The 12,386-nt window shown below is 36.9% G+C and overlaps 1 protein-coding gene, 1 long non-coding RNA gene and 1 other non-coding gene across 4 annotated transcripts; 2 read left to right on the top strand and 1 right to left on the bottom strand.

Moving 5' to 3' along the window:
* Nucleotides 1–4,190: 4,190 nt before the first annotated feature.
* Trnaq-cug lies at nucleotides 4,191–4,262 on the top strand. Its single transcript has one exon. It is a non-coding gene; the product is annotated as a tRNA-Gln (tRNA).
* Nucleotides 4,263–4,542: 280 nt separating this feature from the next.
* On the top strand, nucleotides 4,543–12,277 carry LOC105688127 (THO complex subunit 2). 2 transcript variants are annotated; one of them, XR_007278691.1, is made up of 29 exons: nucleotides 4,543–4,752; nucleotides 4,901–4,944; nucleotides 5,231–5,322; nucleotides 5,414–5,527; nucleotides 5,610–5,725; nucleotides 5,828–5,958; nucleotides 6,068–6,447; nucleotides 6,538–6,716; nucleotides 6,867–7,459; nucleotides 7,539–7,773; nucleotides 7,853–7,970; nucleotides 8,051–8,213; nucleotides 8,294–8,475; nucleotides 8,591–8,875; nucleotides 9,011–9,123; nucleotides 9,212–9,407; nucleotides 9,480–9,608; nucleotides 9,689–9,817; nucleotides 9,902–10,159; nucleotides 10,287–10,438; nucleotides 10,515–10,644; nucleotides 10,725–10,830; nucleotides 10,950–10,984; nucleotides 11,078–11,200; nucleotides 11,274–11,334; nucleotides 11,474–11,535; nucleotides 11,742–11,818; nucleotides 11,897–11,961; nucleotides 12,091–12,226. XR_007278691.1 is itself a non-coding variant. In XM_012404195.3 (28 exons), exons 1-28 carry the CDS (start codon nucleotides 4,688–4,690, stop codon nucleotides 12,119–12,121), a joined length of 4,287 nt encoding a protein of 1,428 aa, XP_012259618.2. In that variant the 5' UTR covers nucleotides 4,544–4,687; the 3' UTR covers nucleotides 12,122–12,277. The 2 variants fall into 2 exon arrangements, 1 of the variants encoding a protein (XP_012259618.2); XM_012404195.3 differs by lacking the exon at nucleotides 11,742–11,818 and having other exon boundaries at nucleotides 4,544–4,752; nucleotides 12,091–12,277.
* Nucleotides 6,495–7,032, bottom strand: LOC125501162. Its single transcript, XR_007278692.1, has 2 exons — nucleotides 6,893–7,032; nucleotides 6,495–6,823 (listed from the first exon to the last, which is right to left on the bottom strand). It is a non-coding gene; the product is annotated as an uncharacterized LOC125501162 (long non-coding RNA).
* Nucleotides 12,278–12,386: the final 109 nt, after the last annotated feature.

Raw genomic sequence — 12,386 nt, 5'->3', positions numbered from 1 at the left:
TTGCACATTTTTGGACGCGAAAAACACCAAAGACTGTAGTCTTTGCACATTTTTGGACGCGAAAAACACCAAAGACTGTAGTCTTTGCACATTTTCGGACGCGAAAAACACCAAAGACTGTAGTCTTTGCACATTTTTGGACGCGAAAAACACCAAAGACCGTAGTCTTTGCACATTTTTGGACGCGAAAAACACCAAAGACTATACTCTTTGCACATTTTTGGACGCGAAAAACACCAAAGACTATACTCTTTGCACATTTTTGGACGCGAAAAACACCAAAGACTATACTCTTTGCACATTTTTGGACGCGAAAAACACCAAAGACTATACTCTTTGCACATTTTTGGACGCGAAAAACACCGAAGACTATACTCTTTGCACATTTTTGGACGCGAAAAACACCAAAGACTATACTCTTTGCACATTTTTGGACGCGAAAAACACCAAAGACTATAGTCTTTGCACATTTTTGAAAGCGAAAAACACCAAAGACTATACTCTTTGCACATTTTTGGACGCGAAAAACACCAAAGACTATAGTCTTTGCACATTTTTGGACGCGAAAAACACCAAAGACTGTAGTCTTTGCACATTTTTGGACGCGAAAAACACCAAAGACTGTAGTCTTTGCACATTTTTGGACGCGAAAAACACCAAAGACTATAGTCTTTGCACATTTTTGGACGCGAAAAACACCAAAGACTATAGTCTTTGCACATTTTCGAAAGCGAAAAACACCAAAGACTATACTCTTTGCACATTTTTGGACGCGAAAAACACCAAAGACTATAGTCTTTGCACATTTTTGGACGCGAAAAACACCAAAGACTGTAGTCTTTGCACATTTTTGGACGCGAAAAACACCAAAGACTGTAGTCTTTGCACATTTTTGGACGCGAAAAACACCAAAGACTATACTCTTTGCACATTTTTGGACGCGAAAAACACCAAAGACTATAGTCTTTGCACATTTTTGGACGCGAAAAACACCAAAGACTGTAGTCTTTGCACATTTTTGGACGCGAAAAACACCAAAGACTATAGTCTTTGCACATTTTTGGACGCGAAAAACACCAAAGACTATACTCTTTGCACATTTTTGGACGCGAAAAACACCAAAGACTATACTCTTTGCACATTTTTGGACGCGAAAAACACCAAAGACCGTAGTCTTTGCACATTTTTGGACGCGAAAAACACCAAAGACTATACTCTTTGCACATTTTTGGACGCGAAAAACACCAAAGACTATACTCTTTGCACATTTTTGGACGCGAAAAACACCAAAGACTATAGTCTTTGCACATTTTTGGACGCGAAAAACACCAAAGACTATAGTCTTTGCACATTTTTGGACGCGAAAAACACCAAAGACTGTAGTCTTTGCACATTTTTGGACGCGAAAAACACCAAAGACTATAGTCTTTGCACATTTTTGGACGCGAAAAACACCAAAGACTATACTCTTTGCACATTTTTGGACGCGAAAAACACCAAAGACTATACTCTTTGCACATTTTTGGACGCGAAAAACACCAAAGACTATACTCTTTGCACATTTTTGGACGCGAAAAACACCAAAGACTATAGTCTTTGCACATTTTTGGACGCGAAAAACACCAAAGACTATACTCTTTGCACATTTTTGGACGCGAAAAACACCAAAGACTATAGTCTTTGCACATTTTTGGACGCGAAAAACACCAAAGACTATAGTCTTTGCACATTTTTGGACGCGAAAAACACCAAAGACTATAGTCTTTGCACATTTTTGGACGCGAAAAACACCAAAGACTATACTCTTTGCACATTTTTGGACGCGAAAAACACCAAAGACTATACTCTTTGCACATTTTTGGACGCGAAAAACACCAAAGACTATAGTCTTTGCACATTTTTGGACGCGAAAAACACCAAAGACTGTAGTCTTTGCACATTTTTGGACGCGAAAAACACCAAAGACCGTAGTCTTTGCACATTTTTGGACGCGAAAAACACCAAAGACTATACTCTTTGCACATTTTTGGACGCGAAAAACACCAAAGACTATACTCTTTGCACATTTTTGGACGCGAAAAACACCAAAGACTATACTCTTTGCACATTTTTGGACGCGAAAAACACCAAAGACTATACTCTTTGCACATTTTTGGACGCGAAAAACACCAAAGACTATACTCTTTGCACATTTTTGGACGCGAAAAACACCAAAGACTATAGTCTTTGCACATTTTCGAAAGCGAAAAACACCAAAGACTATACTCTTTGCACATTTTTGGACGCGAAAAACACCAAAGACTATAGTCTTTGCACATTTTTGGACGCGAAAAACACCAAAGACTGTAGTCTTTGCACATTTTTGGACGCGAAAAACACCAAAGACTGTAGTCTTTGCACATTTTTGGACGCGAAAAACACCAAAGACTATAGTCTTTGCACATTTTTCGGGATGAAAAACACCAAAGACTATAGTCTTTGCACATTTTCGAAAGCGAAAAACACCAAAGACTATACTCTTTGCACATTTTTGGACGCGAAAAACACCAAAGACTATAGTCTTTGCACATTTTTGGACGCGAAAAACACCAAAGACTGTAGTCTTTGCACATTTTTGGACGCGAAAAACACCAAAGACTGTAGTCTTTGCACATTTTTGGACGCGAAAAACACCAAAGACTATACTCTTTGCACATTTTTGGACGCGAAAAACACCAAAGACTATAGTCTTTGCACATTTTTGGACGCGAAAAACACCAAAGACTATACTCTTTGCACATTTTTGGACGCGAAAAACACCAAAGACTATACTCTTTGCACATTTTTGGACGCGAAAAACACCAAAGACTATAGTCTTTGCACATTTTTGGACGCGAAAAACACCAAAGACTGTAGTCTTTGCACATTTTTGGACGCGAAAAACACCAAAGACTATAGTCTTTGCACATTTTTGAAAGCGAAAAACACCAAAGACTATAGTCTTTGCACATTTTTGAAAGCGAAAAACACCAAAGACTATACTCTTTGCACATTTTTGGACGCGAAAAACACCAAAGACTATACTCTTTGCACATTTTCGGACGCGAAAAACACCAAAGACCATAGTCTTTGCACATTTTTCGGGATGAAAAACAGCAAAGACTATGAAATTCGCATATTTTTTGGTTCAAAAACACCAAACACTATCGCTCTTGCACATCTTTTGGGTCGAAGTTCATCAGTTTCAGTTTCGATTTTTCCCAGATTTTTTGCAATTTTTTCCGATTTTTGTCGATTTTTCTTGGATTTCTGAAATTATTTATCATTTCAGTCGCCCCTGGAAGGGTGCGGGCCCAGGAAATCAATTGTCCGGCACTATTTTTCAGCCCCGCCCTTAAAAGGCCACGTGACTGATCTTCGGAATACAGCTAGCGCTATGTGGCGGAATTTTTGTGAACTAAAATACAAGGTTTCTTGCCCCTTGACGTCAGGCAATGTAATGCGGGTCAGAGATGTTTGGGACCTATAGTTCACGACAATTCCGCCACATAGCGCTAGCTGTATTATAATAGTGCCGGACAATTCATTCTCTAGGCCCGCACCCTTCCAGGGGCGGTTTAGGTAAAAAATAATTTCAAAAATCCAGAAAAAATCGAAAAAATTCAGATAAAATTACAAAATATCAGGGAGAAATCGGGAATAATTCTCGGATGATGTACCTTTGGTTTCAGACGACAATGCACCTCCAGGAGGTAGTGCAGATGCGGTAATTGGAAATCAATTAAAAAATCCAAAAAAAAATCGGAAAAAATAGGAAAACATCTCAAGAAATTTACGAAAATTCGGAAATAAATCCGGTGCTTTTCACCCCGGACAATTTTCAAAGACCATAGTCTTCGGTGTTTTCACACCCCATAGTTCTTCAAAATCGTCTGAAAAATTAGCAAAGACTTTGGTGTTTTCGCATCCCGAAATCCTTCAAAATCGTCTGAAAAATTGGCAAAGACTTTGGTGTTTTCAGACCCTAAAATCTTTTGAAATCGTTTGAAAATTGAGCAAAGACTATAGTCCCTAGTGTCTTTCACCCCGAAGAGTGAAAGGCCACAAGCTTCGCCAAAGTGGACCTGGTTGACCCACAGAGTTTCAGACATGCGTGGATTAGAGTCATTTTTTTGAAAACAAAAATTTATTTATTCTTCAGATCTCAACAAGGTTCCATGGTGTAATGGTTAGCACTCTGGACTCTGAATCCAGCGATCCGAGTTCAAATCTCGGTGGGACCTGTGTTTTTTGTTGCGTACTGCCAACAGGTTCAAACGACAATCTTTGTTCCCTATTTTTTTACATCCCTTTCTAAATACCCTCAGAAGTGGCAGAATTAGACCCTACAGATTCATAGCAAATGAAGGTGATAAGGACAGCGATAAATCTCAACGACTTTTAAAAAATGAAATTTGGCAATTCGTATGGTCGACGAGTGGAACTACAAAAAACGCGTTTGAGAACGCAGAACAAACACAGTTGGTCTGCGCGCTGCCGCACTGAAAAATACCCATTTCAGTAGTGTGCGGTCGAAACGTTGAGCGTGCCTCCTGGGTTTCAGGATTCTCTATTTTATGAACACACACGCGAGTCCGTAAAATGGTCTCCGTTAACCTGTGGTGTTGATACTAATGTTTGTAAGCTAAATTTTGTATAGTATATTAAAATGGCTGGTAAAGTATGGAATTCTGAGTTATGGAAAACATGGGATAAGCATGGAAAAATTGATTTGTAAGTGAATATCGAAATTGCGCTGCAATCGAATTTGATTAATGTTGAATTGAAAATACTGCATTCTCTGTGAATTGATGGTCGCAACTTATCTCTCCTGTTTCTCGCTCTTCTGAAGAGTTAATATCCAATTACCAACTGTTTGCAGCCTCAAGTTAATCAAGCAAAAATATAAGGAAGGAAACACAACAGGTGATTATATATTTTTATCTCTTATCTGGAAGCCTCCACATGAAGTTTATTGGTCTTTGCTGATCTTGCAATCAACTATTATCTTCAGTTGGAACTTATTTCATCATCAGTCCATGAAGACTATTATTATTTTTACTTAATATCTTTCATTTATATCATACCACACTTTTGGACTATGTGAGCTTTACATCGTTTGGTATAAAGAAATTCACGGCTAATCCAAAGATTGGTTGATCGATGCATCCATGCTTTAAGAACAAAAAGTAGCTTTTGATCTCAATTTCAGAATGGAAAACAGGATTATATCAATTCATATCCAATGGAATCCGTGGAAATCTAAAAAAAGACAGTGTCGTGACGACCCTGGGTGAACTCATGGTAAGATTGGCTAATTAAAATATGTCGTGGCTCCTGCTTTGCAAGTACTTCATTCAGATGAACCAGATTCACACTATGTATTTACTTACAGAATATCGATGGTGCGATTCCATCAGCAATTGTGGATATATTTACCTTAATTGATGCTGAAGCACATAATGATGAACGAAACAATTTGTATTACATTGTAAAAGAGTCTGAAAAGGTATTATTCCACTCAAAAAATATTTGACATAAAGACACCATGTATAGCCGCGTAACTATAACTTTGTTTTTCCACTTTACAGTTTCTAACAGATAGAATTCTTAAAGAACGCCTGGAAATAGATACTCTGCAAGATGTTGGGACCTTAAAGAATCGCAACTTTCAAACCAAATTTATCAAAGTTAAAACTAAACTCTAGTACGTACCCCAAACATTTAATTCAAAAATTTATTTGGAAATTAAATCGTAACTATGTTTTTGACGAATGTAAGCATTACTATGAAAAATTTATTGTTCTAGTTATAAACAACGGAAATTTAATTTATTTCGCGAAGAAAGTGAAGGATATTCCAAACTAATAGTAGAATTAAATCAAGAATATCAGGAACATGAGGTTGCATCTACCTTGGAAATTGTTAAATCTCTAATCGGTATGATATCAAATGTTCAGTATTAATTATATCGAAGTCCTCATTCATAGACATATATCAGTGGGATAAAAACTGATTATAATGAGAATAAATTGCGCATGTATTGCAGGTTACTTCAATCTTGATCCTAACAGAGTGCTCGATATTTTGCTTGAAACCTTTGAGAATCGCCCGGATGATGACAGTCTTTTTATTCCTTTGATTCGTTCTTACATGAGCGATCAGCAAGTACTCTGCGAGGTTCTAGGTTTTAAATACCGTTCAACGACAGCAGCTACACCCTTTTCCCTACAGAAAGTCACAGCATTGATGTTACAGCATCATGTTATTGAATTAGATGATATTTTACCTTGGCTTGTACCAGAAGATAAAGATATAATCAAAGATCATGAATCAGCAATGAAACAAGCTAAAGAATACGTGAAAAAAATGAGTGTTATATCCACTAAAGACAAGGAAGATGTTCCGGAAGAAAAAGAGATTGTACAGGTATAATCTCTTGAAAGTGACTTAAAGTTTGATTGGTCATTGCAAAATACATATAGTTGAATTTAATGATTTTTATCATTTCTTGCTTAGGACAAATATAGTACCAATCAGAAATTCGGACTTTGTGAGGCATTGTTAGAAGTCGGTGCATGGGAAATTGCTCAGAATTTATTCAGTCGTCTACCAGATCATTGTTTCACCGACCAACGCCCTATTGCATTGGCATTGTGCAGAATGATTCAGTCAATTATAGAGCCAGCCTACAGGAAGTGAGTAACAAAATTATTCATGATTTTTTTTTTGTACCATCAAAGATATCCTTCTTCTTTCAACAACAGAGTGATGAAAGTCTGACAGCTTACAGTTCTTTCTTGGCCTATAAGTTTGAATAGAGATCATAATTTTAATAAAAATTTCAGATATTGCATCATATCACCTAAGTTACCTGGAAGGAAAGTAGCTCCTATGAAGAGTCCATTGGCTCCGCAGCCGTTTCATAAATTAGAAGACATACATGATCGCTTACTGCCAATGTTGGTGATACTCGGACCAAACCTACATCATGACGCAATTTTAATGTACAAAGTTATGCGCTTATGTCAGACTGCTATGAAACAATGCGAATTAGATTCAAATAAGCAGCCAGTAAATAAAAATAGCAGCCTCTATTACGATGTTCTTACCATACTAGACGTGGCTTTATTGCCGTCTCTTTCATTTATGGACTGCAACTGTTGCGTAGCTGAAGAAATTTGGAATATCTTGAAATATTACCCATACCAGAGTCGGTACTGTCTCTATGCCAGATGGAAAAATGATACACCTTTGCAACATGCAGCGCTCCTGAAAAAGAGGGCAGATGCTCAAAAGAAAATTAAATCTATCATGAAACGGGTTAGCAAGGAAACCATTAAACCTGTTGGGAGATCTATTGGTAAATTAACCCATTCATCTCCAGGAGTTTTATTTGACTATGTACTCGTACAAATCCAATTGTACGATAATCTTATTGGTAAGTGTCAACCACTAACATCTATTGATTTAGAATTGTCATTCTTTTCACTGTATATCATAATTGTTGGTGGTTTCAGGGCCGGTTGTGGATTCTTTGAAGTATTTGACAAATATTTCTTATGACATACTCGGTTATTGTTTAGTAGAAGCTTTAGCGGGAGCTGATAGGAATAGATTCAAACACGACGGCACTAGCATATCCCTGTGGTTACAGTCGCTCGCTTCTTTCTGCGGAGCTATTTTCAAAAAGTATAATATTGAACTTACCGGCCTTCTGCAGTATGTGGCCAATCAACTTAAAGCACAAAAAAGGTACATAATTTTGTTTCGAAGCCATTGGTACAAATGGCTGGGCCCACCATATTTTTTAAGCTTGTTTTTTCTCTTACAGCTTAGACCTGTTAATTGTGAAAGAGATCGTGCAAAAAATGGCTGGCATCGAAGCTGCTGAAGAAATGACTCGCGAACAGTTAGATGCAATGGCAGGCGGCGACCTCCTGAAAAATGAAGTAATTTCATTATTCATTTTTTACCCATAGTCTGGCAGAGTTGAGAGCATTACTCAAGAATCATTTTATGAATTTTTCAGGCTGGGTACTTCAGTCAAGTTCGAAACACAAAGAAATCGTCGCAACGTTTGAAAGAAGCACTTTCAGAGCACGACTTAGCTGTGGCTTTATGTCTGTTGATGGCGCAACAGAAACATTGTGTTGTATATAGAGAAACCGATAAATCTCACTTGAAACTTGTAGGTCTGTATATAACCTGCTTATTGTTATTCTATTTCAGAAGAACGATTGTTCTCGAAATTACTCATGAATGTGTATAATAGGGAAATTATATGATCAGTGTCAAGATACACTAGTTCAATTTGGAACATTTTTGGGATCGACAATGACGGTTGATGAATACGTAGAACGGCTACCGTCGATACATTCTATGCTTCAAGATAATCATATCCATTCTGATGTTGCATTTTTTCTTGCTCGACCAATGTTCGCACATGCCATTAACGTAAGTTGTACATCCTCCTATAATTTGCGGTTACTGAATTATCTCGTCCATATCTTAGATATAGCGGTTTTATCCATATGAGACATTTGTTTTTATTGCAAGCAATTTTTTGTAGATGAAATATGATGCACTTCGTAAAGCTGATCCTAATTATAAGAAAATGTCGAGTGCCCTGAAACAAGCAAAATATGCAGAAGCGGCACAAGCAGTTATGGCACCTGTTGCTCTATCTGTCAGACCATTACATCCACTGAAAGTTTGGGAAGATATTTCTCCTCAGTTTTTAGTTACGTTTTGGTCACTTTCGATGTTCGACTTATACGTTCCTGTGGAAAGCTATCAAAGGGAAATCAATAAGCTCAAACAACTCGCCACACAAGCTGCTGATTCCAAAGATATGGTTCGTTATTTTTGAATCATTAAGTAGCGCATTTGTTATCCATTTCATTATTGCTTGCATCTACATCAACAAAATACTTGATAATTAGCATCATCATTCCATGTGTACTTCATCTGTCTGATCGATTTTCACTAGAATATGAGCAAGGGCAAAAAAGAACAAGAACGATACACAACCTTGACTGAAAAGTTACAAGATGAAAAGAAAAAACAAGAAGAACACGTTGAAAAAGTCTTTGCCTATTTAAGGTAAGAAGAAATTTAGTTCCGTACAAAATTCATGGATATTTTTTGCTGGAAATACAGAAAATCATATTTGATGAAATCATCTTTTCAGGCAAGAAAAAGACTCATGGTTCTTGTCACGAAGTGCAAAATCTGCTAAGAATGAAACAATTACACAATTCCTACAATTGTGTTTATTCCCGCGATGCACGTTCACAACCGTTGATGCTATGTATTGCGCCAAATTCGTCCACACTATTCATTCGTTGAAGACCGCGAATTTCTCTACACTGCTTTGCTATGATAGAGTGAGTAACTCAATTTTTATGTGCCATTTGTAATGATTCTGGACCATTTCAAATCATTCAAAAATTCTACAGCTCTTCTGTGATATCACTTACTCAGTAACATCCTGTACGGAAAATGAGGCAAATCGATATGGTAGATTTTTATGTGCTATGTTGGAAACAGTGATGAGATGGCATTCAGAAGAAGCTATTTTTAATAAGGTATGATTTATGATTGTACTGAAAGTATTTTGTCAATTCATTGAGTAGTCATTTTGATCAACACTTTCTGATATTCTCAGGAATGCAGTAATTATCCTGGATTCGTGACTAAATTTCGCGTCAGCAATCAATTTTCAGAAGCCAATAACATGGTTGGATTCGAAAATTACCGGCACGTATGTCACAAGTGGCATTACAAAATAACAAAGGTATGTTCGTATATTTAATGGCAGTGCTCACCTGCACTTTTCTTCCTGAATCTTATGTTAATGAAATGACATTACATTCCGTAGGCCATCGTAGTTTGTCTGGATTCCAAAGATTACGTACAGATCAGAAATTCCCTCATAATATTGATTAAAATATTGCCACACTTTCCCGTCTTGGCAAAACTCTCTCAGATACTTGAGAGAAAAGTTGAAAAAGTACGTGACGAAGAGCGTAGTCAGCGGCAAGACTTACACGTATTAGCAATGTCATATAGCGGACAGCTCAAAGCGAAGGCGTCCAGTATGATCAGGGAATCAGAGTTTCATCACGTTGGAGATAAGGTCAGTATCATTTGCTTATGCACATGAAAATATTGAATAAGATTTGGTCTGTTATATGGTGCCCAGTCTACAAAATTTGGTAAATTTTTGTCGATGTATCGAATTCTATGACCTTTTGGTTGCTTAGGCTGGAAAAAATCTCGAGTCTACCAATGATGATGCGGTAGAAAAAGTTAGCAACGGGGTTGTAAATAAAGAAATTAATAACGGAGATTTACGCACAGAAAAAGAGGGGAAGGAACTACGTGAGAAACGCAGCATGTCCGGTCAAACTCATCAGTAAGTTTATTGCAATATGTCATATAGCACACACCTGCTTGTCGTTTAATATATGCCTCTTCACTTTGCTGTATAGCGACAATTCCGAAAAACTCCGTAAAAAAGAAGATGGCAAAGAATTATTGGAAGGAAGGGAAAAACCCATTAAAAAAGAAGAACCCAAATCAGATGATACTGTGGATAAAAAAGAACGAAAATATTACAAGGTTACTATTAAAAAAAAATATCGATCAATTGGGATTTCGCCGAATGCTCTAATCATTTTAAAACACGCAACGTTTTTTAGGAGGAACATTATTATGGCGGGGGACTGGACAATTTAGATCGTGATTTGTCTAGTGTATCTAATAGTAGTGGGAGTTCGGGGCCATCACCAGATGCACCTGAAAGGGGTGAGTGAATAATTAATTCTTAACATAAAGTTAGAATTAGGATAGCTTACTAGAAGCTTTCAATTATTAGTGTGCTTACATGTTACTTAGTCCTTGATTTTGTCATATCTTGGTTTCAGATACCAAGCGAAGAAAAGTTGAGAATGCCCCTAAAGTAAGTGTTGTATATAATCTTCATTTGTTAACACTAGCAGCAGTCATTTACTGATTACTCACAGTACTTTAATGTCTAATTTTTGTGGCGTAGGTTAAACAAGAAAATAGAAGAACAGAAGTAGTAGCAGAAAAGAAAGAACGTTCTGGGAAAACAAAAGTACGAACAGATGAAGAGAAAGAACTTCGCAGGGAACGAAAACTCGGTCGTAAAAGAGTACGAAACCTATAACGTTAAATTGATAATGAATCAATGAGTCAGTGAATAATCTGTTCTCTTTTATTTGTAGGATCGAACAGAAGAGACTGTTGTTCCAGCAGAACAAAAACGAAGAAAAGATGACGAGAGAGGTACTTAAGATGTTTGGCACATTTATATTATATGCATAAACCACTTGGCAATAAAATTGTCTTTGCAAATGTCAAGGGTAGTTAGTTTTTACCATTCACAGCTACACCATTACCTATGAAAGTTAACTCTCTGTTATAGCAAAAGGAACCCATCAAAATGGCGATGTTCCAGAACATCGAGAAAAACACCATTATAATAAGGTCAGTTTTCAAATATAACCAACAGGTTTTGGATTTTGGTTGTCATGGTTTGGTAATCTATGTATTGTCATGAAAGCGTCACAGCCTGTATGTAACTTTATTCCTTGAAACCAATCATTCCTTTGACCTCTAGTGTGGTTGATATGATTTCTAATATTATTTGCTTGTTTCATTCTTTTTTAACATTTACTGCATGGTCCCCTTAGTTCTTAAAGACGTCCGCTTCAAGTATGTTGAAAAGGCGAATTGGAAGACAGTAACAATTCCCAGAGGGAATAAATAGGTGATACTAACAAGTACCCAAATCACTTTTTCATCCATACCTCAATTTTTGGAGGCTCACGCAGCAATGTGTTTTCAGGAAAAGTCTCCATACACAAAAGAACGAGTCCACGAACGCGAAGGACGTGAGACACGAGATAAACAATATCCTTTTCTATCGGTTATGATGATTGATTGACAGAAATGTCGATGATCAATATATGTGATTTTTTTCTAATTTCAGAAATGTGACATTTATCAATTATGTTCTATACTCCCTTAACCAGTTATTACTAGACGGAGTTCAGATCCAAAGCGAAGGTGATGTAATTCAATGGAAGAAGTTTGACTTACACTTTATAGCATATGTTTGAATGTTGTATGTAATTAAGATAGATTTCGAAACAATAAAAAAAAGCATAGTGAATAATTTGTATATCGCGCATACATCCATTGTATACAATAAACTATTCGGAAATCATTCCCTTTTCATTATTTTCCATGCATGCTATCGCCAAATCGAAATCAGAGAGCTACTTATTTATTTTGAGAGTTGAATAAATTCATAAAAAACTAAATAATAGGTAGGA

Source organism: Athalia rosae, chromosome 5 (genome assembly GCF_917208135.1).
Source record: "Athalia rosae chromosome 5, iyAthRosa1.1, whole genome shotgun sequence".
Taxonomy (NCBI): Eukaryota; Metazoa; Arthropoda; class Insecta; order Hymenoptera; family Athaliidae; genus Athalia; species Athalia rosae.
This window is presented reverse-complemented; position numbering and strand designations above follow the sequence as displayed.